This window comes from Leuciscus leuciscus, assembly GCF_965113295.1.
Source record: "Leuciscus leuciscus genome assembly, chromosome: 23".
NCBI classification, from domain to species: domain Eukaryota; kingdom Metazoa; phylum Chordata; class Actinopteri; order Cypriniformes; family Leuciscidae; genus Leuciscus; species Leuciscus leuciscus.
In genome coordinates this window covers 14,687,729-14,714,883 of record NC_138747.1, presented here as the reverse complement: position 1 = coordinate 14,714,883, position 27,155 = coordinate 14,687,729, and the positions used below count along the sequence as shown (strand labels likewise).

At 36.8% G+C, this 27,155-nt stretch overlaps 1 protein-coding gene across 2 annotated transcripts in view; it reads left to right on the top strand.

The window, feature by feature from the left end:
- Nucleotides 1-27,155, top strand: part of cdh4 (cadherin 4, type 1, R-cadherin (retinal)) — a 242,970-nt gene that overhangs the window by 73,466 nt on the left and 142,349 nt on the right. For both annotated transcript variants that reach the window (XM_082156118.1, XM_082156117.1), the window contains exon 3: nucleotides 25,234-25,257. In XM_082156118.1, coding sequence (XP_082012244.1) covers nucleotides 25,234-25,257 — 24 coding nt within the window. The remainder of the gene's footprint in view (nucleotides 1-25,233; nucleotides 25,258-27,155) is intronic.

Genomic DNA, 27,155 nt, shown 5'->3' with positions numbered 1-27,155 from the left:
GTATTGGTATATAAAGACAGTTTAAACAAATTTGGAATGTTTTTTTTTTTGAAAAATGATTACCTACCCTACCTTTAAGGTGAGGTGTATGTGTTTTTTTCAATGTTGAAATACTTTATCCTGCAAGTTTAATTTTCAGATAAAACACCATGTAAGCCATTTGTTGATTGTTCCCCGCCAAATCTGTGGAATTTCATTAATCTAATTTTATTTTATTTTATTTCAGTTCATTTGTATTTATTTTTTATAAATTTACAATGCCCAAAGTAAATGTAAATCAATCACACACACACACACAGACACACACACACACACACACACACACACACACACACACACACACACACACACACACACACACACACACACACACACACACACACACACACACACACACACACACACACACACACACACACACACACACACACACACACACACACATATATATATACTGTATATAAATTGTTGTGGAACAAATTTATGCAGCTATAGAATATAGAATACCGTTTTTGCTCAGTTAAATAAATTTGGAAGTAAACAAAATATAAATATTCTATGAAAATCTTAAATGAATTTTAGAAATATTGCCTTGGATTATACTAAAATTATTAAAACAAACTGAAATAAAATTAAAGCTAAATAGAAACAACAACAAAATTTAAATGGCAAAAGCATATAACCAAACTAAAGTTAAAAATTAAATATAAATATAAAAGTAAAAGCTAATTCAAATTATTATTAAATAATATTATAGTTTATAAATAATACTAAAATAAAACTGTTGAGTTTTTGAAATGTGCTAATAGATGCAGCTCTGAAAAACCTGAGACATTGTGACGATAATTACAGGTAAATTAGCACAAATGTGCCATTTCTAAATCCTCCTTTAGGGAATATAATATTTCTCCCTTTTTTTCTCACTAATATTTCTCACTTTTTTTCTGCTCCAGAGAACCACACACCCCTCACCCACATGCCATGGACACACACGTTCACACACTTGATGGATGTAGTACTGTGGATTCACCACTATTCCTCTGCCCGAGTGCAGCACTGCAAGCAAATCAGCCAACTCTTGGGAAATAACCTGCTCTCCTATGGCCAATTAGTCAATTAATTGCTTATCAGATCCAATTTATAATCCCTTTAAATGAAAAGACATTTCTTTTATGTTCTCTCCCACATCTCCCCCTCTGTTTTTCTTCCTCCGTTTCTCCCTGTTCTCACCTGTCATTTTTAATCTGCAAGACTGAGACATTTAATTGTTGACTGAACTCATTTTGTTCTCGACGCTTCCTTTTGTCTTTCACCTCCTCGTCATCATCAGCATCCGAGGAGGGGTGAAAAGGTTTATGCTGAACCTCACAATAGGAGCCCGCCCTGAACCCCTGTCACCCTCCCCGATTTGGGGTAGCGGTGCCAGGTAACCTTTTCTGTGACCCAGTAGGAGGTAATTGATGCGGAACATTGCGTTTTTCACATCCTGTCAGGACTGAGCATTACTGACGTCTCCTTATTGGATCAGACTAAAATAGATTCACACATCGCACACACGCGGATATCTATTGTTCAGTGGAGTAATAAAATAGAGCAACATTAGTCTAATTCTGCATGAATAGAAGAGCGTGCTTGTGTTCGCTACAAATGCACAATGTCACTGTTTTGTGTACTAATAGAAAAGGTCGGTTTCCTGTAGGTCTCTCTGAATACACTGATTGCTGTTTTTTGTTAGCTGTTTCAAGAAATTGAATATTGATTTTTTTTTTTTTTTTTTTTGGCTGATTAGTGAAAAGCCAATATTCCCACAAAGAGAATAAAGACCTTTGCACTGAGTTGGACAATTACTCCACCACTGTTGAATAGTACATAATTAAACATGTTGGGTTAAAACAATTAAATGCACCAGCTCATGTGTTGTTTAAAGATGGCAACAGGAATAGCAAAACGATGGATTTTCAATAAAAGGAAAATCAAAAAAGCTGGGCAAAGTGTGTCATTTATTTTATTTTATTTATTATTATTTGTATTTTTTTAAAATAAACAATGCTCAAAGTAAATGTAAATCAATTACACATTTGAATTTAGATTTTTAGTATTAAAATGTAAATTGTAGTTTATGTAGCAATAGAATAGCTGTCAGCTATATTTAAAATATTTAATTGGCTACAAATTGCTCTCAATTGCTCTCAAAATCAGTATGAAATTATTAAAGTGATTTAAAAAAAAACTTCATGAAGGAATATTGAGTGCTTACAACGGGCAAACCCCACTTTTTTCATGTTATATTGATCAAAACTAATAAAACGAGATATAATGCCTTGAGAACGAGGAATTCACAAGCTGGCAGTGTGGCATAGTTGGTCATATCTCTATTCGGATATGTCCATATGTGACTGTGTATTTTGCTCAGGAGAGGACACAAACTGTCAGACTGTGCGTGGGAATGTGTGCATTTATTGTCCTCCTGAGAGCAGTCCGCTTCACGGATGAAGGTTTAGCTAGTCTACAGGGGTCTATGGGATCACTCGTTCATCCGAGAGAGAGAGAGAGAACCAGAGGAAGAGAAAAGAGTTGTAGAGATGTTGGTTTTTGCTCATTACTCCAGTCTTCAATGTCACATGACACCTTCAGAAATCATAATAGAAAGTACAAAAGAACAGCATTTATTTGAAATAGTAAAGATATTTAATGTTGCAAAATATTTCTGTCACTTTTGATCAATTTAAAGGGTCCTTGCTAAATAAAAGCATTAATTTCTTCAATCAATTCAATCTTACTGACCCAAACTTTTGAACACTGGTGTATTTCATTTTGCGTCAGATGCTCTTTTTCACAGGTGTAGGTCAGATGTTGCATTCACGCAGACAGGAACACTGCATGATGTTCTTTAAACATTGTGTCAAAATCAGGCCAGAGAAGAAGACTAAATCAAATGCAACCTTTGAAAGAGTAATAACTACGTTGTTGAATGATGTATAATTTAATCAATTCTATTGAAAATAAATTACAACCTAAAACCAAAAGTTACATAAGAAAAACATTTTAACTTACTCAAAACATCCGTCAACAATTACTGAAAATGGATGGTGGTTTGGGATGATGTATCAGAAGAGATAGAGCGAGTGCATTGTGTATTTGAATTGACATTTTTAATGTTGCGTTTATCTATTGTTGATTTGAATCAACCAAGAATTGACAGCAGAAGTCAGAAAAAAGGAGAAACAGAACAAGGAGGGTTGCGAGAAAGCGAGAGGACGTTCATTTTGTCCTTTTGATAATTGTCTCGTGCGTTGAAAACCGGCCCCCTCCACAGACAGGTGTAATTGCTTTACTCTTTCAATAACAGTGCACATAATGAACCCTTGTACCTTCACAGAATGACAGTATGTGTCATTTTCCATTCTCTCAATGTACCACTTTTACACACACACACACACATACAGATGAACCTACAAACACACACATTTATTCTTACCTCTCTGCTAGTGTTTAGGTTTCCGCCTCAAGGGCTTTATTGAGATGAAATGTCAGTTTTAATGGAAAATGTGATAGAAACAATATAACAGAACAGAATATTGCCCGGGCTGTGTGTGTGTGTGTGTGTGTGTGTGTGTGTGTGTGTGTGTGTGTGTGTGTGTGTGTGTGTGTGCATGTGTATAATAGAATACTCGGCCTCCATGTCTTTTTTTTTAGTATAGTTTCCAGGCATAGATAAGCTATTGGTCTCACTACAAGAGTGAACATAAATTTTGGCAGAAGTCCACTCGTGTGTGTGGGCCATCATCAAACAGGAGGGTCCACGCACTGTAGACTCAGGGGACGGGTGGGAACACAGTTAAGATGAAGAAGTCATTTTAAGGGAAAAATGTCAGCGGTCGTACTTCAAAGGCTTTCGGGGGAAAACACACATCACCGCGGCGTGTGTGTTTCTGAAGGTCATAAATGTACCTTTAGGCACAGGGAACATGCAGCTCATTAAATGGGAGTTCATTTGCCAGTTGGTCCTGCTGCCGCTGTGGCAAAATGAGTTTGAGGTGGCAGAAATGGCTGACGGGGTCCTTCCTTGTGTACACCAGGGGTGAATTACAATTTACATACCGCTGCTCGGTATAAAATGTTATAGGAAAGTACAGATGTTCGCATAGTAAGACAGTAGGGCTAAATTGGATGTCATAAGATCACATCTTGGATTACTTTATCTTCTCTTTCACTGTGTTGCAATTCAGCACACCAGCAAACCATATGACAGAACTAGTAAAAGTAGTATGCTTGCAATTTTAGCCCATATATGTTCAATAGCACATTAGCATACTACACTAGCCTGGCTAATGTCAGACCAAGTCTCATTTGAGACTTGGTCTGGGAACCACATGTTCATTTTCTCGTATTTGAGGCGTGGTTTATCTATCAAAATGTTAATGTCTATCAAATGCGCCTGTACGTAGCTCATAGCCAATCGCTTCAATTATACCAGATGACGTATGAGGAGCGACAGAAATTCGACGAGGAAAAAGACGATGGGTCAAAGATTTATTTGGCGTTTAGCGAATATTACCGTTTGTGCAAGATAAACATGAGGGTAGAAGGTAACGTCGAGTCTGATGCCATGTTGGATCCATAGATATAAACAAACTGCTTCGGTGTCGTCATCGTCTTGCTGCTCCCTCCCCGTTCTGTGATTGGTTCCCTTTTAAGGGGAAAATCTGGTCCATGGTGTCCAGGCTGCCTAGCAGGGTGAATAAAATCGCGCTGCGAGCAAGGCAGCATGGGGAAACCCAGGCTAATACTACACTGTATATTGTGCACATTCCTGTATGCATCGAATGCCCAGATGACAACATTGCAAAAATGTGCTGAATACAAGAGAGCACACTGCACTGGATGCTGTATCCCACAATGCAATGCACTGAACTTGACCTTCCATTTACATTCTTTGATTCTCCCAAGCATCCTTTGCTTTTTTTCCCCTCACTTTGCACAGGGTTTTGTAGTAATTAATTCCCTCTTCTTGCTATCTATTATTTTAATCTGTTGTATGAATAACAGGGTTATTGCAACTAGCACATTATCGCCTACAGGCTCATATTTATTCATATGCAGTCACATACCCAGCAAGCCTTGAGCAGACAGTTTGTGTCCTTCGTAAGTAGTAGTTTTAACTATTAATTCACTACAATGTAACTTTAAACACATCTGTGTTGGTTTAATCCTGAAAAAAAAAAAAAAAACTCAGTTCCTTCAGTGGTCTTAAAACCGCTACTCAAAACCAGGCTCCAGGTTTGAAACGAAGTCATTTTGTCATTTCCTAATTCCGAAATTCAGTTTTGTCCCTCTCATCGCCTTCAGTCATGGGAGGCTTTCATCCCCTTCTCTTTTCATCACCCTCACTTTGTGTGTCAGGTGCGTGTGGATTTGTGTTCTGGGAAGTGTCTGAGCTTCAACACTTCTCGAAATGTTTAAAAGGTTTGCCATTTTTAAGATGAAAGAAAAAAAATACTACAGCACTTAAGTATGGCCTCCACTCATACAGTTTATCTCTTCCACGACCAACCCAGGTGCTCGGGTTGCACTCGTTCCTCTCCCAGGGAACGATGGCTTCTAAGATCAAAAAGAAATATATTCATGTATTTTTCAGAAAGATAATAGGATGCATTGCAGTCCACTGTGGCTTTGTTGGAAGTTTGCATAATCCTCACAGCAATATATTCATTACGAGGTTAATAATTTATTAGCAGTCTTGTTGATGAAATGCCTCCGAGACGCTTCAGCAAATGTTTGCTGTGATGTTGCCGTTCCCCTTTATTAGTTGTATTAGTCTTAGCTTAACCTTCTACGTTTTGCATTCATGTGAAAAAAACAATAGTTGTGTTTATATAACTCACGATGGGAGGGTGTTTTTAAAAAATGAGAACGCATCCACATGCAGAATGATAGCTATCATTATTTTCAGAAAAAAATCATTGTGTTGGGCGTACAGACATTTGAAATGTGGGCCACAATATGGTAAAAATGGAGAGAAAAATTACCTGTTTGGATTTCAAAAGAAGTCATTACGCATTTTGTACGAGTGTGCGTGTGTGTGCGTGTTGGGGTCTTTCTAGTGGACTCAAGGGACATGAGGGAACACAGATAAAGATGAAGTTATTTTAGGAGGAAAATGCCAGGAGTTGTACTTCAAAGGCCTTCAGAACTGCAACACAGACCATTGCAGATCAGGGCTGTTTTCCCACTCTGAGGGCTTTTAATAAATGCATTCAATCTTACGCGTTTATCTCCGGCTTTATTACTTTGAACTGTTTCTCCCACAGGACCGAAGACAACGCAACAGCAGTCTAGTGTTATAAATAATTTATACCATCCATATAGTAAAAAAAAAAAGAGAAAAAAGCCTCTTGATTTTGAGGTAAAATACAGGAATGCGTTGCGCAAAATTCACGGCCTTCTGCCGACCGCCCTCGTCGACTGTATACACTATGTGAGAGTTGCAGCATAACTGAACAATTAACCTTCTTATTGTCTAAGAAAACAGGTAACAGCCCACGAGACCTGTGAAAACAAAATAAAAACATGCAGAGCTTGAGATGAACAAACTGTTTCTTATCCCTTGGTTCTCGTTCAGCATTACTGTTAATTAAAGCCGTGCCATCTCTCTCTCACTTTTCTTATGCTTCTCTTTCTCAGGATAAAATGTAATCATAACCTGTCATGTCCTTACTACATCAAAACGTTAATGTTTTTGGTCGCTTGTGTTTTAATGGTCCTGTCAAGGCTGAGGAAAAACTAAGGCATGCAGAGTCACAGATAACACAAAACGCCATAATTAGATTTCAGCTTATAAAATCATGATTTCCATTTCCTTCTTTTCTGCACATTTATTTATTACCCATAAAAGATTTTCATAGGAGAACCGAGCACTCATAAAAACAGTTTTCAGTCCATATACGGGTGGTTTTTCAATTAGACGGGAAAATTCTATCCCATTTCATGATTTTATAAAGACAAAATGCTTTTAAATATGTATCTAGTTTTAAAAGATACACTACTGTACCATTCACAAATTAACTTTTATTTAATATACTTCTCTTCGGAAGTGATGCATTCAATTGATCAAAAGGGACATAAAAGATTTTATATTGCTGTACTTTACAGCATACTATTCTTCAAAGAATGGAATAAATGTTGTCAATATTGATGATAATACCAAGGAATGTTCATTGAGCAGCAAATCAGCATGTTATAATGATTTCTTAAGGGTCATGTGACACTGAAGTCTGGAGTAATGATGCTGAAAATGCAGCTTTGCCATCACAGGAATTACTTAAAAAAATTGATAAGATTAGTTAATATTTTACAATATTACTGGATTTCTATTTGTGATCAAATAAATACGCAGCCTTGGTGAGCATAAGAGAATTCTTAAAAAAAAAAAAAAAATCTTTATTTACGTTTTGCCTTATTTTAAAGATGTTTTAAATTTGCCTGAATTTTTCTATAATTTGGCTATAACTATCTAATAATAATAACAAAAGCTGGAATAGTCTACTTTTTATTCTACATACATTTTCTTACATAAATAGTCAAACGGTGAATATTTTTGTAGCAAAAAACATTACATTTTATTCTTCAATATTTTGTTACAAATCCTCATAAACAACCATTTTAATAAAAAAATGTATTTCAAAGTTATTTGAATCCTAGCCAACTCCTTGCTAAGTTTAAAATCATTACCAACACACATCATTACCATCATGCGCAATATCAAATATTCAGACTATCACACATTATTCCAAAATCCCCAGACTTGATAAATGTTTTAACAGATGGAATTTGAAAAAGTTGTATTTTTCAAGATCAAAAGTGCCGCTGCGCTGATTGAAGAATGACCCGTATACACATGCAATTGGAAAGATCACCTTTTGTCAAATGATCTGTCTGTCTTTATCATTGCGTATGAAAGCTGCGTGTCAGATGTGAGGGTGAGTCAGCAAATGGAGGATTTCTGAGGTCTTGCTTTATGACCATTTATTTTAAAATAAGGCCCTTGATTCTGCACTGCTTCATGGATTCTTCCCAACCTCTGTAAGTTTTCAGAAAGTTAAATAAATGTCAATTTTCAAACTCTGTGTTCACAATTTCCTGTTTTTATCTGCTCCATTGACCGGCTTTGGGCAATGTGCAGAGGATTAGAAAATCTGGCCTTGGTCAAGGGCTTGTGTGCTTTAAGAGAAGACACAGTGGTCCCATCTCACACATGGAGACATCAGAGAAAGTTCAGGCTTAACTCACAGACAAAGCCATTCTCAGAGCGAGCCTTTCTTTACATTTTATCCAGATCAGCATATATTGACTTTGAGCCGACTGTATCCTCTATATTCTCCACTATAATCTTCCCTGCAAAGGTTATGGCTGTTTGGAAAATGTTAATGATGGGCCAAATGCCATAGACATTCTGCATCATGAAAGATTGCTGAGTGTACAGTAGTATGATAAAAAGTATGAACAATATGCTTTGAGTCTTTATTTACTGCTTCATGACTAGCGCTGGTGGAATTCCATGTGATGTTGCTATGAAGTTATTATTGGATCGGTCCTCCTGCAGCCTTGCTGAAGGGCACAACGCTAATGGATCCTTATAGGGAATGAATCAGCAACCTTCCGGTCACCAGCACTGATCCTTAACTACTCTTGTTGGAAAGAGCAGAGATAATTGTAACAGTCATTATCAGTGTCAAATATATTTATAACATAGCAGATACAATTGCATCCACACCTATAATTGCAACAATTATAATATAATATAATATAATATAATATAATATAATATAATATAATATAATATAATATAATATAATTAATATACTTTATATTGGTGGGGATTTTTTGCAGGTTACATCATTATGCCAGTAGGTGGCGGCAAGTTATTGTTTTTGAATCATTTGAATCATTCGTTCAACTGATTTGTTTCAAAAACATTGATTCAGTCCGAAACGAGAAGGCTGTCTTTGAGTGGGTCATTGAATCATTCTTTCAACCAATTCATTCAAAATAGCTGATTCATATCAAAATCAGGGACGAATCCCAAACTACGTTTTTGCTCCCTTATGGGCACTTTGGGTTTGATTCAATCAGGAACGAAACATAAGTAAGTCATTGAATCATTCACTCCAGCGATTCGTTCAAAACTGCTGATTCATTCAAAACCGCTGATTCATTCAGGAATGAAACACCACTACTGCGTGTTGGTCGGATACGCGCAATGTTTCTGATGTGGCTTTGTTTGGATGTATTTTTTTATATATTTGTCGTAGCGAAAACAAGCCAGACAACTTACATCAACTGTGTCTAAAATGTAATTTGCTTAACATTAAGGTATTGTTCTGTCCTGTTTTATAAAATAATGATCAAATATCACAATCACATTTGACAACAACAGCATGCATATTGCTCATTATTTTATTTACATGTGTGGGTATACTGCTGTTAGTCAGAACAAAATACATAGTTAAACACTAGACACATACTTGTATTATGAATCATAGACTTTAAACACATCAGACTCATCTGTAACACACCAAGCAAACTTAAACCCTAAGAGAAAGAAGAATAAAAGAATTGGAATGGTGACATACATGATAAAATACATGATTTGATCTATTTTGTTCACGCCATCGCTATTTAAATAATAATTATAATACAATATTTTGATCTTGTTGAATTGCATGACTCGAATTGAACATGTATCCATCCAAGGTGGATGATCTTAAGTGGTTGTTAGGGTTTCATTGAGTCTTCTAAACTGGAAACATGCATTGAAAATCGTCAGTCCTTTTACATTTGCAGTTGGTTTGAGTTGCACTTATCCTGGCAGTTTCTTTTCTGTAACAGTTTGCATTTGTGTTTTGATTCACAATGTTTTGAATTTTCACACTTTGACAGAGATCGTCACTTCTTGTTTAAAAAAAAAAAACGTGTTCGGTTAAGATCTGAGGAGGCTGTGTTAAAAGTATGAACTGCTGCCCTGCTCAAAGGCCAATGTAGTGCCCTCGGGCTACTCGCGGCTTTTGTTTTCCGCTTCTGTTCTCCAAATTGCTCTTCGTATTCAGCACTTCTGTTTCACTTTCATCATGACCAGTGAGAAAGAGAGCCGCAAGACCTCAGAAGGGAGGTCTTGAAATGGAGCTTAAAGCTCTAACGATCTTTCTGCAGCCTGCAGCTCTTTCTCTTGCTCTCTCTTTCTCTTCATCCACTCCATCCTGTTCATTAAAATCAGTGCAGAGCCCGTTGGGACAGGCACAAGCAGGGCAATGGATTTCTAGCCATTTAAGAGGAGGCGCTAACTGAAAGAGAGCAGGGAGGAGAACATCGGAGGAACAGGATCCCCACAGTCAATGAATCAGGCCTAAAGATAAAGAATTAGATGTGGCGTTGTGAACGTGTGGAGAAGATCGGTGCGATGTTGCCTCCAGTAGATTAATTCAAGAACGAAACATGAATGGGTCATTGAATCATTCACTCAAGTGAATACGCTCAAAACCTCTTGATTCAGGAACGAAACCCCTACTTGTCGGATAGGCAAAAAAGAATTTGCTTGGAAATATTTGTATTGACAGAGTGCAAACAAACCAGGTAATTGGCAATATTTGTCACAATGTTGCTGGCTGTAATGAGTGCACAACATAGGATAATAAACATGTCTTTATATCACAATTATAATAATGAACACGCAGGAAAATCACAGAAAAACACAACCACCAAAACATAAACAAGACCGAACAAAGAACTGAATGAACTGAAGGCTTATATACTCTACTCTACAAGGGAGGAGAATCAACAGAACAGGTGTTTAACTCATTAACGACTATGGGAACTAACAATGACAGGGAACACAGGCAAAACAGGAAGAGGGAAAACACACACAATGAAGCTAAACAGACTTAAAGGGATAGTTCATCCAAAAGTGAAAATTCTCTCATCGATTAGTCCCCCTCATGTCGTTCCAACCCTGTAAGACTTTTGTTCATCTTTGGAACACAAATTATGTGTTTGGAACACAAATTAACACAAATTACTTTTTGATGAAATCTGAGAGCTTTCTGTCCCTCCGTTGACAGCTACACAACTACCACTTTGATGCTTCAAAAAGTTTTCAAAATTGTTTAAATGTGAATAAAAACCTGAATTAAATTTGTTCATCATATAAAGCGATCAAGTCTAAACCGCTCAATTAATATGGATTAGTTTTACGATCTCTTTATGAACTTTTTGAAGCATCAAAGTGGTAGTTGCATAGCTGTCAACAGAGAGTACAGAAGGCTCTCAGATTCATCATAAAGATCTTCATTTGTGTTCCGAAGATGAATGAAAGTCTTAAGGGGTTGGAACGACACAAGAGTGAGTAATCGATGAGAGAATTTACATTTTTGGGTGAACTATCCCTTTAAATATAACCCTGACACTACTGTGCCTAAAATGTAAGTTGCTCAATATTAAGGTATTTTTCTATTGTAAAAGCATCATCAAACATCATTTTCTGTGTTCTGGATATTGCATTATACTGTAGTGCGTTGTTACTGCAACAATGTATTCACAGTGTGAGATGAACTAAGTTATATGGTAGGCAGAATATGCGAGTTCACCCATGCATTTATTGTTAATGTAGATGTAGTATTGCATAGAAATTGTAATTTTATGTTTATGTTGTGGATATAGGCAGTTTAATCTCATACTGTATAAAGGATGTGTTTGAGCAAACTAATCAGAACGGATGAGTTCACTGGTGTTCAGCTCTTTCAGATCAAATATATCAATATGCAGCATGCTATGATTGGATTATTTGGATCAGTTGTTTCTATACGTAATCTATAAAAACATTGTTAGTGCATTGTTTAAGGGCGGCATACAGTAGTACATCCCAAAATGAAAACATTGTCATCATTCCCTCACCCTATGCAATTCTAACCCAGTATTATTGTCTTTCTTCTGTCAGACACAAAGGAGGAATGTCCTAAGGCAGCTTTTCCATTTATTAACGCTTGGGGATTTTAAATTGCAAGCTCCAAAAAAAAAAAAAAGACAAAAATGTATCATAACACTATGTTGAACAATTATTTTTCTTCTGGTATACTGTATAGTATGATAATTAGAATAGGGTCTTCCGAAGCATGCATGACCAAGTTTTTACTGTATTTTTGATCAAATAAAAACAGCCATTGGTAAGCATAAGAGACTTAAAACATTAAAAAATCTTTGCCAAATCTTACCAGTTATTTGTGTGATAAGCTTTGTGTCATGATGCATTTAAATCGATGAAAGCAAATTATTATATTATATTATATTATATTATATTATATTATATTATATTATATTATATTATATTATATTATATTATATTATATTAATTACATTTTTTTTTTTTAATCCCTTTTTTAAATGAGCATTTTAAATCTCTATCCACTTTCATTGTATAGAAAGCTGCCTAAGGACATTTTGCATAAGATCTTTTTGTGTTTCAGAGAAGCAAGAAAATGTTACAGAGTTAGAATGGCATGGGGGCGAGTAAATGATGACAACATTTCCTTTAATATCGTTCATTTTTGTTTCTTCACACCATATTTTCGTCAATAGCATGCCACAATTCTTTATCACTGACAAAAAAACATTTGTCAACAAACATTTTTGTCAGTAATTTGGTTGACGAGATTACTGCTGATTAGGCTCCCCGACGAGTTCTGAATAGCGAAATGAAGTCGAATGATTCCGCTTCCGTGTCTCCCTCTGGTTTCACAGACCATTGTGTTTGGAATGCTGCGGAAAAGAAAACCACTTGTGAGTCATACGCGGTCAGACTACCTTTCACTGACCTGGAGCGAGCGTTCCCTCGGAGGGAATTTATATCTGCTCTCGTAGTCCTAAACACTTAAAGGTCCATCAACCGGGACCTCCAGCCAGTCAGGTGCGGTGTAATAAACCAGACGGAGGTGGGGAGGACGAATATGCCGCCCGCCCCCTCCCTGTGGTGAAATGGATTCACACCATTTCAGCCTCAATGGGCCCTTTGTGGATCTAAATGTCTGTTTTGAAATATGGAATATAAACTCTATCAGGATTGACAACGTCTCTCCGCCAGCGGGCTGTAAACCGACCGCAGGTGAAAAGGGGACGGTAATGTTGAAATGAACCCCAAGCGGACTAACTGTAGACGCAGTGGAACAGACCCCCTTTGGGTTTTAGGTGCACCTTTAGTGTATAACCGCTCTTTACGTGCTGATAGTGGGAGAGTTGCTTTCTTTTCAATGAAAAAGACATTGGATTGGTTGATGATGGTGGAAGGCTTGCCACTGGGTCTTCTGATGCAGTGTTACCACACACTGGCAATTTTTCTTAGCGGCGGGGTGGGGGGACTGTCGTTTCGCTCTCTGTCTTACTGTCACCTCTTCTTTTCTTCTTCGTTTCAGTCTCTTTTCTATTCAGTGCCAGGGCTGCACGATTTATCAAAATAACATTGATATCATGATATGGCTTAGTGTGATTTCAAAATCAGGCAGACTGGGATTTAATGAAATAAATAAATGCCCTACCAGTTCCAGAATGACACTGCTTTTCCACACGCATGCATTATCCGCCCGCATGCAAAGTGCAGAGCTATACTCTGAAATTGGCGGTGCTTGCATCCATTTGGCGTAAACCTGCCAAAATAAAAGGTTTAACGTTTTAAAATGAAGACATTAAGACGTAAATATTAGTATTGTAATTGTATAGTTATACTATATAATGTGCTTTATACCATATTTGTATTAAATACTTGATGTTCATGTTTTATAGAAAGCTTGAAATGAACCAATTCAAATCGAAAACAAATATCCTCTGATTATGTAATCAGGTCCAGAGGTAATCTGTAAATGTAATATATCTAATGAGTATGAGTGCTTCCCAATAAGGAAAGGACAAGGCATAAAATGTGTAAAATATTCCTTTTCAAAATGTTCCGATATTGTTTCATTAAAGTTCATAATTAGTCTATAAATGTTAATTTAACAGCTGCGCGAAATACCCTGTGGTTCGTGATTTATTTTCATGAATAAAATAAAAAAAACATTTAAAAAACATCCCGCCCTCTACATTTTTCACAAATCGGACCCTATGTTTAAACTGTTCAGTTGTGTTAGTACTTGTAAAGAGTAATCCTAACTTAACTCTTTCTCCACCATTGACGGAATTTTCTGGCTTTCTGTGTTTTCACTGTTATACAGTAGGGGGCGCTATTACACATCAGAATCTAGATTAAAACACAGGCGAAGGAGATGCAGAAACAAGCAATATCATATGTAATCATGCTTATGTAAAATAACGCGATCATCAACATTAAACACCATATCAAATTCCGACCCAGGACGAGCTATATCTGTGAAGCTTTGGGGGTGTTGATGGACTTGAACTACTCCATCTATGTTTTGTTCATCATTTTGAATATGATCCAGATGTAGTCTTTGACAAAAACGTGATTTTCTCAGCTTTTTTCTCAAAATTGTGCTTTTTTAATGAAAATTTAAAGAGGTTATGTTCTTTCTTTTGATATATTGCATGTTCAGATATACATACAACAAAATATTTTGGGGGCCATGACATTTTTGTAAAAATGATCAAAAACGCTGGCGGCGGCTGGCTGACGGGGAAAGAGTAAAAAACTACTTTTATTTTTATTTCACACTCTCTAACAAAATCACCCCACTCGTTCTAGAACTCTTTTCAAATATAGCTATTCAAGTCATTTGGTGAACATTCCTGTATTTCTTCATTCCTGCATTTCAATTTATATATGGCAGAAAAAGTAAATCACAATGTCAGTTTTTTTCAATGTTGTGCAGCTCTATCCAGCTTTGTTTGGTCCTGTTATAGCTGCGGCCCACTTGTGGGCAGTTAGAGGGAACGGTTTGTCGAAAGTAAGAGAAGACTGCTCTTAAAATATCTCACTCTCCCGCTCCATCACTCGCTCTTATTTTGTCTCAATTTCTTGCTATCTCCCTGGGTTCCTCATTTGATGGTCTCTTTAGTACCTGCTCTTGCTTTTTTTTATTTTCCATTTCTCTGTCTCTCTCTCTCTCTTTGCCGTTCTGTCACTCCCACCCTCCCTTTTTTCTCTGCCGCTCCTGTGGACCCTAAACCCTCCTTCCCTCCACCAGTGAGCGGTAATGACAGACATTTGTTTAATCCAGGCAGTGGGAAATGAGATTAGAGAGAGGAGAGGAGAGCTTACTGCACTATCTCCCACACTGTGCCCACAGGCTCCGACTGCATGATGAAGGAAGAGAGAAAAGACAGGGCAGGGAGAGAGAAAGTGACTGAGACGCAGAAATAAGACTGAATATGCATGTATGTGCAATCGTTTACTGACTGTGGGCCCTAAACATACCCACCGCAGAGACACCGTGTCATTGTTTTACTTTGAGCAAAAACCGATTTAATGGCTTTCAACCTTAGCAACCAATTTAACCGGGAGATTGTTTCCTCCCCAATTTGAGAAGTTCATCCATTGCTTCATGATTTGGAAGATGAACATTATATTTTATGAGTTTTGTTTTGCTTTGCTGGCTGTGTAAAATGCCAGTTCACGCTGTAAGTGGTAATCGCAGAGCCGTCACTTGAATTCACAAGGCACAATTACATAAATAGGGTGGGCTGTAATTGTAGTATGTGCTTACTTAACATCTGCCTTTCAGCAAAATCAGTTACTACTAATAGACGTAATGTCTTATAATTAATATTGATGAGCAAATATGATACATTTGTGATAGTGATGTTGAATTATGTATATGCGTTTATTATAAATGTAAAGCTTCCTTACAGTGTACTTACAATGACAGTTAACCTGGAGCTCTATCAGCTCACATTAGTCAAGCAAACATCAGCTGACTCTCAGCTGATCCATGTCTTCCTATAGGAATACGACGCCTATTACAGCATCCATATATAAGCTCCTTCAGCAGTGAATTACCCTCCTCCATCCCCAGCTCCTCCTCTCGTCCAGTCAGGATTTGGCATTCTGATTCCCCTTTGAATCAGACTAAATTCTCGAAATATGTTGGACATTAAAATATCGACATTAATGATATCTGCAATACATTCATGTTGGTTCTGTTCTGTTTACCCTAAGGGGGGTTATTGCTGCTCTCCCTCTTATCCATGCTAGGCTGCATGGATGCGCAGGGAGTTCTTGCCCAGAACAGAACCATACCGCCAATCCAAACTGAATGCTTATTGTCAATTGTCTTGACAATAGTGGTCCTGGCGGAAATAATAATAATAATAATAATAGCTGTATTTAAAAACAAAAATAAATTATTATTATAATTAAGATATATTAGAATATATTTAATATAAAATAGCTATACATTGTTGTTTAATAACATAATAATAATAATAATTTAAATTATATTAAACAAATAGAATGAATATATATATATATATATATATATATATATATATGAATATATGTTTAATAATAATGATTTAAAAAACTTAGTGTTACTTATTATTTATTTATTTGTTTATTATAATTATCATCATCACTATATATTAGAATATATATGTAATATGAAATATATATATATATATATATATATATATATACATTGTTATTTGTTGTTGTTGTTTTTGTTGTTTAATAAAATAATGATAATTAGAAAGTCAAGTAATAATATTTGCTTGTTTATTGTTATTATCAGTCATATATAATAATAATAATAATAATAATAATAATTAGAAAGTTATAAATAATTATACTAATAATGTTCTCTTTTTTTTTCTTTTTTAAATGGGGAACTAGACGTTTTAAATACCAACCTTGGTTATTTTATATTTAAAAGCAGCGTAAGTGGTGTTTTGCAGTGGAAAAATACAAAATCATCCACTTTACTTTACCAGGTGACTTAAAATAACACAAGATATTTAACTGCAGCACTAGTGACTCTCATCCAATTGTTTTACGTTTGTCAAAACAGCAGGCAATGAGTGAAAAACAATTAAATGACTATGTGTAACAAAATCTACTGACCCTTGCAGAGCTCTCTCTGTTGGTAGTCATGAGAATTTTGTGTTGCAGTGTGTGTAAATGCGTGTGTTAACCTCCGTTTCTTTGAGCTTATTCTCTTCTGACATATCTACCAAAATACCTTTCAAACACAGATGCATTTGCATCTCTCTATTCTTTAACAGCACAAAGGGCACTGCATTTAAAAAAAACAAACCACAAAAATCTGCCTCAGTTAGTGCTGGTTTGGCACCAACAGTGATTAGCCACAAACTGTGGCTGACTACCCTTCATTTCTAATTAGTCAATGATACGCATATAGAACACTCTCATAAAAACAAACATGCAAGCACATATAAAAACGAGTGGAAATATTTTGTGTTGCCAAAATGCGTTGATGTGCAGTACGGACATCAAAACATACAAATATTTTCTCCCGAGGAGATGGGGAAAGCATTTCTGTATTGGCCACCAGTCAACACTGATGCAAGAAAATGTATCTCTTATCTCACATTTTTCTTAGATCTTGAAAACTGCACTAAGGGAGCGTGATATTGCATTCATAGATGAAACTTAATAACATGAGGTTCAGTTGATTTACTCATAAATATTGTTCATCAGCAGTTTCTTACCCAAAAAAGAATAATATCTTACCAGCAGTGCATTAATTTGCTCCTGACAAAGCAGGCATATTATGAGCATCTTAGCTTTGCGAGAATTTATGCTTACTTTCGTCCAAAAATCAGCGAGCCATATGGTCAGACGTCTATGTTCTCTTAATTTGCAAAAGTTATTGAATCCAAAAGTCTGGATCAGCACCAGTTGTGTCTAGTTAGGCCATTGTGCTGAAAATCACAATGTCAAATTTGACCATAAGGCTTTTAATAGTATAGTCTCTATGCAGCTTACTGATTAAAACAGGTTATGTTAGTATGTGATGTATATTTCAGCACAAATTTATTTTAATATTTTAATAACTCAACTTGTTAATCGCATTACTGCTGAGTTCTGTTGTATTAAACGTAATTGCTAGATATCATTTTCTCGGGCATTTCCTCTGAGAGGCAAGGGAGGCAGTGCCCCCTCTAAAAAATTGTATGAGAAAATAACTCATATGTGACCCTGGACCACAAAACCAGTCACATGGGTAATTTTTTTGAAATTGACATTTATACATCATTATGAAAGTTGAATAAATACGCTTTCCATTGATGTATGAAAATCTGGAAAATGAGGGTGTAAAAAAATCAAAACATTGAGAAAATCCCCTTTAAAGTTGTCCATTTATGTTCATGATTGTGCTGCATTCACTCACAAAAATAAATGTTTTATATTTACGGTAGGAAATTTACAAAATATCTTCATGGAACATGATCTTTACTTAATATCCTAATGATTTTTGGCATAAGAGAAAAATCGATAATGTTGACCCATACAATGTATTGTTGGCTATTGCCACAAATATACCCGTGCAAATTGTGACTGGTTTTGTGATCCAGGGTCACATATTCAAAAAATAATACAACGCAAATATTACAAAAAGTGACGTTAAAAAGAGTATAAATTACTTGTTTTTCGAAAGTAACTGTCACGAAACAGTTAACGTGAGATGAGGATACAGATGCAGAGGAAATGTATTAGTAACATGCAGACAAGGTACAAAAACTCAAAAACTCAGGACTCCAGGATCGGGGAAACTCGGACAACGAACCAGCACAAGACTACAAACACAAGGAGGCTAAATAGGGGAACAAACAAAGGAGGGTAACGAGACAGACAGGTGGGACAAATTAACCAATAACAAGATGGGAGGGGCTAGACAATAGACACGAGCACATGGCCCAAAATAACAAAACACCCATGTGCAGCACAAGACAGGACAGGCATGTGACAGTAACAGTATCCAAAAGTGACACCCACAGTCCGCTTCTCTTGCCTCCCCTGAGCCAATTGAGTTTTAACAGACCCCCTAAAGCGTCTAGTGAGTTTGATGGGGGTTAATTGAGAATGAATGGGGGAAAGTCACGTGAGTGGAGGCAATCCCTCCATCGCGCTATGATTGGATATGATTGGTTAATGCGATAAATCCCGCCTCTTGTTTTCGTGCGTGTTTGCGAATTGGTCTGAATGAACAAAATGATGGCATTACTGGAAAAGACTAATTAAAAAGTAAGTAAATGACTCGGCCACTTATCACTGCTTCATATCATGCCAAAATCATACTTGAAATTGCCTAAAACATGATGAATGTGTTTTTTTTAATGAGCAACCAGCTTGTGGAAATTAAAGATACATCATAACTGTGACAGTGCTTAGCATGATGACTGATGAAAATAAGATGACTATTAAAAAGAACAGCTGAACATCAGTTCACAACTAAAATATAATGTTTAAGTTACTACAGTTAGTTATTATTTTGGAATAAATATAACTAACTAGATGAGATTTATACTTGGTTTTAATTTTAAAAAAGAACATTACATTGTATAGTTAATGAAAACACATTTTATTTTCATGTAATGTTAATTTAACCAGGAAAATGTGACAACATTAAGTGTAACTGGGGCATGCATTTACATTTCATTTATTTATACAAATAAAAAAAGTGTGAGGAATTTGCCTCCTCATGCCTCTCTTTGAAAATGTGGTAAAAAATAAATAAAATAATGCATCAGTAGTACATCCATTCCCCGCTACAAATATTCAGCGCTTTAGTATTACACTTTCGCACAGGTCTTTTTTCAACACTATTCCTTTAACTGTGTTGTAAAGGGTGTATCTTCCTTTGTTTAGCAACAACAGGTTTAACAGAGCGTGTGCTGTCTTATCACGTCATTCTACTGTAAGTGCTAGTTCTGTACTTTAGTATTTTGCTGGAGTATCGGTGCTGGCCCGGGTGCATCTCTTGAATGCATGAGACGAGGTCAGAGTCCAGCTGGGGAAATTACAGAACCAGCCGTTGATGGAGACCATTTGAGCCTCAGTGCTGCAGCAGGAAATTGAATTACCCTCACAATCTGTTTGTGCTGTACGTGCATCCCTCTGTTGTTCCGTTACCTCTGCCATGTGTGTGTGTGTGTATGTTTGTGGAGACTCTTTTCGATTACCTCTCTGAATGTGTGAAATCCTTCTGATCTGCTCTACGGTTGCACGCGGCCGGATTTAACCATGTCACACCTACAGGATATTACCTATTTTATGGTGTGTCATATGACAGTGAGAGGCTGCGCCCACAACTGCAAAGGTTTAGAGATATGAGATGATGCATGGAGGCTTTAGACCTACTGAGCCTGGTTATTAGATTGAAAGTGATATTCTTTGGTCACTTTGGACTTCAGTTCAGAAGATGGTTTGCACTTCTATCCTCGAATTATCCAAAAGCTAGATCCTCAAGATCAAACTCTCCCGGGTTTACAACATATTGTAGATAACATAAAGCCTACCCTGTGGGGAAAAAAAGAACTAGCATGAATTTTCTTGGAGTTCTCCAGCAAAACCAGTGCTGGTTAGGCTAGTTAAAGTGATAGTTCACTCACAAATGATAATTCTGTCATCATTTAATCACCCTCAATTTCTTCTGTTGAACATAAAATAAGTTATTTTGAAGAACGTGGGCAACAAAACAGTTGATGGGCCACATTGACTTCCATAGAATGGAGAAAAAACACTATGGAAGTCAATGGGGACCATTAACTGTTTGGTTAAACACATTCTTCAAAATATCTTCAACAGAAGAAAGAAACTCATACAGGTGTGGAACAGCTTGAGAGTGAGTAAATGATGACAGAATTTTCATTTTTGGGTGAACTATCCCTTTGAGAAGACTGGTGGGGACACCAGCTCAGACACATCTAAAAACAAAACACATAGTGATACACAATGTTGTTTCTTTTCAACAGGCTAAGGCCAGAAACAAACTACATGCAGGTACATGAACGCAAATGCTATGTTTTCATGCAAAATGTGTCAGTTGGGAATTTATAATGCAAGTGCAAAGTGCATATAATGCAAGTGCAAAAATTCTTAATTTTTGTGGGCATAATCCATTGATTTCAATAGAAATTCACACGACCTAGATTGTTTTTTGAGGGTGAAATATTTTCCTAGGCTGATTTCTCATCGCCAGTTTTGTCGCATGAATTCGCAGTGTTGACCAAGAGAGAGTTGCTTGATTTGAAAGGGACTTCTGTGTGAGCTGTGCTTCATATATCACAATTGACAATAGAATGTAATTGAACCTTTAGGGTTGCCACAACAGTCGCTATTTCAGACATTAACAAAATGTTTTCTTCTATGGCCAGTTGGCAGGGTCAAATACTGTCAGAGCAATAGTTCGGACAAAAATGATTGTTTTGCAAATTATTTAAATTTGACATTGTATCGTTTATATAGCTAGCTACATAATAATACTGTTTAAGGTTATGGTTAGGGTCCGATGTAACGATTTAGTGTGGCTGCAAAGCATAGACAGTATAAGAAATGGACAGAGTCATCTCATTGGAACTCAATTGAGGCAAGTGAAGCCCATTTTCAGCGATTTTTTAGGACTTCCGTTCTTGACACGCAGACTCAAACAGAGCTTGACGACGTAGATGTGACGTGAGAAACCCGTCTGTCTTCTAGTGGCTGTGGCATGAGAAATCTGAATCATTCCCTTCCGAATCTTGCCGAGACGGAGATCGTGAGTAGGAGGTGTCCATGAGCTAGGAGCAGGAGAAACTTTTGCTAGGTATTCTGATGAATTATTTTGTCATTTTGCCTCCACGTCTCCCCAATTGCCCGCGAGCTTCTCCTCCCGTCAATACGGTAATCTCTCTACTGTGCGACAGAGAGTCGCGTGGTTATGACGCAATCGTTAGCCTACTTTTACAAAAACTGTTTTTACGGGGCCTTAACGTAAGCTACAAGGTAATGGAGCATTTTATACATTGTCGTGTTTCTTTAGAAATAAATAATGGACAAATGGAGTCTTTAAACGCCTCAGATGTAAAGTTATTCGCTGTCAAAGTGACGCCAAAATGAATGGGAGTCAATGGGATGCTAACAGCAGGTGAAGTTCTGCTACAAGATGGTGGCACGCGGCCGGCTTCAACTTCCGGTCGACTTCCTTCCCACTTGCTGCAAAGACATTTGAAGGGAACTCTACTGCCCCCTTGAGTACTGAAGCTTATTTCCACCAGCACAAGAACACATGTTTAGTATGTCCAATGATATGTTCAGTCGCGTCTACATTGGCATATTTGCGTAAAGTATATTATTTATTGGCTTAATCCTGTTGCACACAAATACTCAGTAATAGACAACAGCAATTTACAAAAGCAAACACACTGTATTTTTTCACTCTGACTTTGGCATTTATCCAGTTGAGATTTTTGTGGCTGAATACATTATCCAAATTGGAAAAAGGATCCAAACACATGTGCTGATGTGAGAGGTTCGGGTTCAAATCTCCTATTAATATAGTGACGATACACATTTAAACAATGTATGTTCCATCTCTAGAGAAGCTCAAATAACGCAAACAATCCCCAGAATTATGTTCATTTTCGCCGTCACTGCTTTTGACGACCTAAACCTTCAGCAGTGCACTTCTGCTTATTTAAGCAATCAAGAGCGTTTTACCTCATTGTTATTCTGCACGCAACCCATTAGTAATAATTAATCAAAACAAACAAAAACAATAAAGTCCATTGTTGTTTTTCATAATCAGACAACTAATTAATTTGTATGAAGCCAACTTTCCGGCTTTCTCTCCAGTAGGGAGAAAGACATGGAGGAACATGGAAATTTCTACTTCTCACTACGCTCACTCCAATTAATACAGAAATCCATGTGGAACGCAATATTGTTTGTTGCCATTTGTGCAATGAATTATTCATGTTTTTGTTGTGGGAGTGTTTTGTTGGTAGATACATTTCTTTGCATCATCTTCTTTCTCATTTTGTCTCCCTCTGCTTGTTTTAACAAGACCCAGCAGAATTGAGCATTACTTCTGCACTTAAAATGAAACTTTCATTTTTTTTTGGTACATTTGCCTGTTCATTAGCACAATTTTAATTATACTGGCTCTGTAATGTTACAAGAATGTGCTCAGTAATGTGTTGCAGAGGATCTTTGGAGACCTCAAGGCCCTGTCACATTGATACAAAGAGTGCCGAGATGTAAAGCAGAACTTGTATTCTGCATGGTTCATAGGAAACATTCACAATGGCTTTACTTTGGGTTTTTCGTGCTGTATGCAGGCATTGACCGAAAACACTATTGAATAAGAAACGGAGTAATCTGTATTTTCAGAGAGAGGAATAAATTGCGATGACCTTTCCATTTCGAAGATGTATGAAAGAGTGCATGCATAGTCATCCAGCAAGAGTGATTTAAACACATAACGGGAGCTCGTGACTCAAGGGAACAGACAGTGTTTAGACAGGAAAGGCTGAGTGGGTCCTTGGAATGCTGAAAATGTTTTATACAATTATTTTCTTCGGGCAGGTGCTGCTTAATTGAACCTAAACGTGTGTCTGCATCTCGAATGAATCATCAGCGAAAGAGCGTTTCTTAGTTCATTATTCAAATGAAGGAAGTATAAGATTTCTTTCAGGGTAGAAGCAAGTTCCTTGATGTTTTACAGTTGGCTAAGCCTGGCCCGTACGTGCTGGGAGTCTGAAATCGTAACAGTGATTGTTAGTCATCTCCTGGTGAGCGCTACAAGGTTTAGGCATGGGCGAGAGTTCAGACACAGCGTTAGAGTCTGTATCCATGCCAAAATGCCCAGATTGTGTGCCAATGAGTCTGCGTGAAGCCTTGGGGAGGAGAGAGGAACTGCCTGAATTCGCAGCAGTGGGGGATGAGATGCTGAATAAATGAGAAATTGTTATTCATGTAGAATAAAGGAACATTGTTTGGAAGACCTACAGCACTCTGGATGTTGTCCTGTGTGTGATTTTCCACATGCAGAAGTTTTGAAACATGGATTGCGGACTCGCAGGTGAAGTAATGCATGAACTTTGAGACAAAACTTTATTTCAACCCAAAGAAGATGTAGTCATTTGAGCCGGCTGGTTGAAAATTCAATTCCCCTTTCCTATTTTGCATAGAGAGTGAAGTGGAACTCTGAAAATATACAACAGAAATTAAAGGGGAAAGCCTTGGAAGAGCTGTTTGAGCATTCAAGGGCAGGGTTATTCTCAGTTGTTAGTATTATACTCTTAAGCAATATCACACAAGCAAGAGTGCTAATCTTAATATCGGCTGTGATTTGGCAAGAAGTTAATATTACTGGTTTAATAAAACTATAAATGTTGCTAGTTACTTTGTGTAGTTTTGCTTCTCTAACAAAAGATTGTTCCAAACAAAGCCAAAGCAGAATCAACTTTTTGCGACTCCAAGTGTTTCATTTAACTTACTCATAAAGACAGTCACTTGATTCATTTTTCAACAAATAGATGTGCTTGAACAAATTGGTTAAATGAACGATTTAATAACTAATATTAACAGTCACTTGAATGAATCTGTTTTTGAAGAAATCATTTGATTGAATTACTCAACAACTCTCTTAAATTTACAGTCATTTTAATAAATCTTTCATTTATTTTTATGCGTTGGTTGAATGAACGACTCAGTGGCTCACTTATTTACAGTCATTTGAATGAATCACAGTTTTTGAACAAATCGGTTTAATGAATGATTCAAAAGACTAATAAAGACCGTTTTTTGATTAATTCCTATATTAATCAATGTGTTTGAACAAATTGGTTGAATGAATTATTCAGTGACTCATATTTACAGTCATTTCAATCAATCACTATGTTTGATTTAATTGATTGAATGAATGATTCAAAAGACTTATAAATACAATCATTTGATTTTTTTAAACAAATGTTTCAGTGTGTTTCAACAAATTGGTTGAATAAAGGTTTGAATGACTTCATTTAAAATTTAAAATACGTTCATTTAAAATTACTTGACTTGAATGAATCAATGTTTTTGAATTTATTGGCTTAATGACTCAATCGGTCAGCCATAATAGCACAATGGGAAATCGAATACTAGTGTCTTAAAGTGTTATGTTAAACCTTATATGTACATATTTCCAAGGTTTGTTGTGCTGAATCCTGTCTATTGATTGTACTACTTGCTAATATCTATGTTGTGTATAAAAGTTGTTTTCTTCTTCTAACCATTTCTCTGTTTTCTCTCACTTGTAGATACCCTGCTGTCATCTGGCCATGGTGAGTACTTGAGAAATATGTTCCCTGAAACAGCTCTGCATGACTCTGAATGTGCCAGATCTCAAATGTGATTATTGTTTCTCAATGTTGGTCCACAAACGCTCGTGACTCCATCCGACCGGAGCATCGCTGCGGCAGCAGATGTACATCTTTTTTTTTTATGAAATTTACATTGCGTCCTTTCAGGTCTGTTGACTGACATGAAGAACCCAATCTTTGTTAGTGATTACAGAAGATTCACCTCTGCTCCCTCGGATCTGTTCGGAGTTTCAGAGCCGGCACATTTTCCCAGCATGCTCGTTCAATCATTCTCGACTCGGTCAATCACCCCTTGCGGTTCCACTGGCTGTTTGTCAAAGATGAGGCGCTTCCCTGGGAGTCTCTGTATAGACAGACCTCTTTTTCATGTACATTTGACTCCGTGGGGGGGCAGTTTTTAAATTTTATGTTTTTGCTATTGAATTGATGCTGTTATAGAGCCTCATTGGAAGCATTGCGCATGTGCTGGATATAATGGACTGCGTGACAAGCATATAGTCCACCTGCAGAGCTGCTAGGGCCACTGGAAAATAACACCTGCGCTGATCATTTCTACATTCGTTTAGAGACGAAGGGAAAGAGAGCGATCAGAAAGGAGGGTGAAAAAAGCCTTGCAGAGTCTGCGCTTAAAGGGCAGTCCTGTCCTAAACTCGAGCTGTATATGTTTTGCACTCAAAGCACACTCGCCCACAATGCTTTGTGGAAACAAGATGTGGCACTGGGTTGAGTTTTTTCGTTTACTCTGCACTTTGCGCGAGAATATGATATGTGCAGGCCAGCAGGGTCTGTATTTCCAGGCCAGCACATTTTACTTTTTTTTGCCAGTGATCTTTTGTCAGACGGTAAGCTGGTACAAATAGTGTGCAGCCCTTCAAGATTTCTGCAAATGCACCATAATGGATAATAATATGGCTCATGCAAGCACTTTGAATAGCTTGTAAAGGATGCGAAAACTCTCTGCGGACCGGGGAACTTCTTTATTTTAGTATTTAATGCTTGTTTTATTGTGTTTGGGTGGTGTTAGTGCAAACAAAAGAAAGGGCCATCTGGTTGAAGCGATGTAGAAATATGTTGACGACATCATCTTGACAACAGTAATGGTGACGGTCACTGTTTAGACAGCAGACATTATTCCTCCGGCTGCCTTACATGAATGCGTTCGCACAAACACACTCTCCCGTCCTGTCGAGAGCCATGACCGTGACTCAAAGTGGCTAGACCTGAGGTGCCGACACACACATATGCATACCTCACGACACACACATATGCAAAACTTCAGGTATAAGTGGCTAAATACAATGTACTGTAGATGTTCGTATATACATCTGTATATACAGGGATACGTACTGCATGTGCACACAGACCTTTAGATTTGAAAGGCCTAAATTTAGGTCATGAAAAAGGACTCTACACACAGTAACTGTACATAACTATGTGTTTAAACTATTGTTATCATACAGCAATGTAATCAGAAAAATAAAATGGGTTTGGACAAATTAAAACAGGAACGGCAAAGTAGAGGGAACATTTTTTTATAAAATAAAAATAAAACATTAAATAAGGCATAATTACATTCAATAGGTTTTGGTCAGTAATATTTTTTTAAAAAGAAGAATTTAATACTTTTATTCAGTGAGGATGCATTAAGTGACTGTAGAGATATTTTTAATATAACAAGTATATTTAAAATAAATCCTGTTCTTTGGAACTTTATATTCATTATATAATCCTGAAAAACATTCTCACAATTTTCAACATTGATAATATTAAGAAGTGGCTCTTGAGCAGCAAATTTATATATTAGAGTTTAGCATATTAAAATGATTTTTGAAGACTGGAGTAATGTGCCATAACATAAA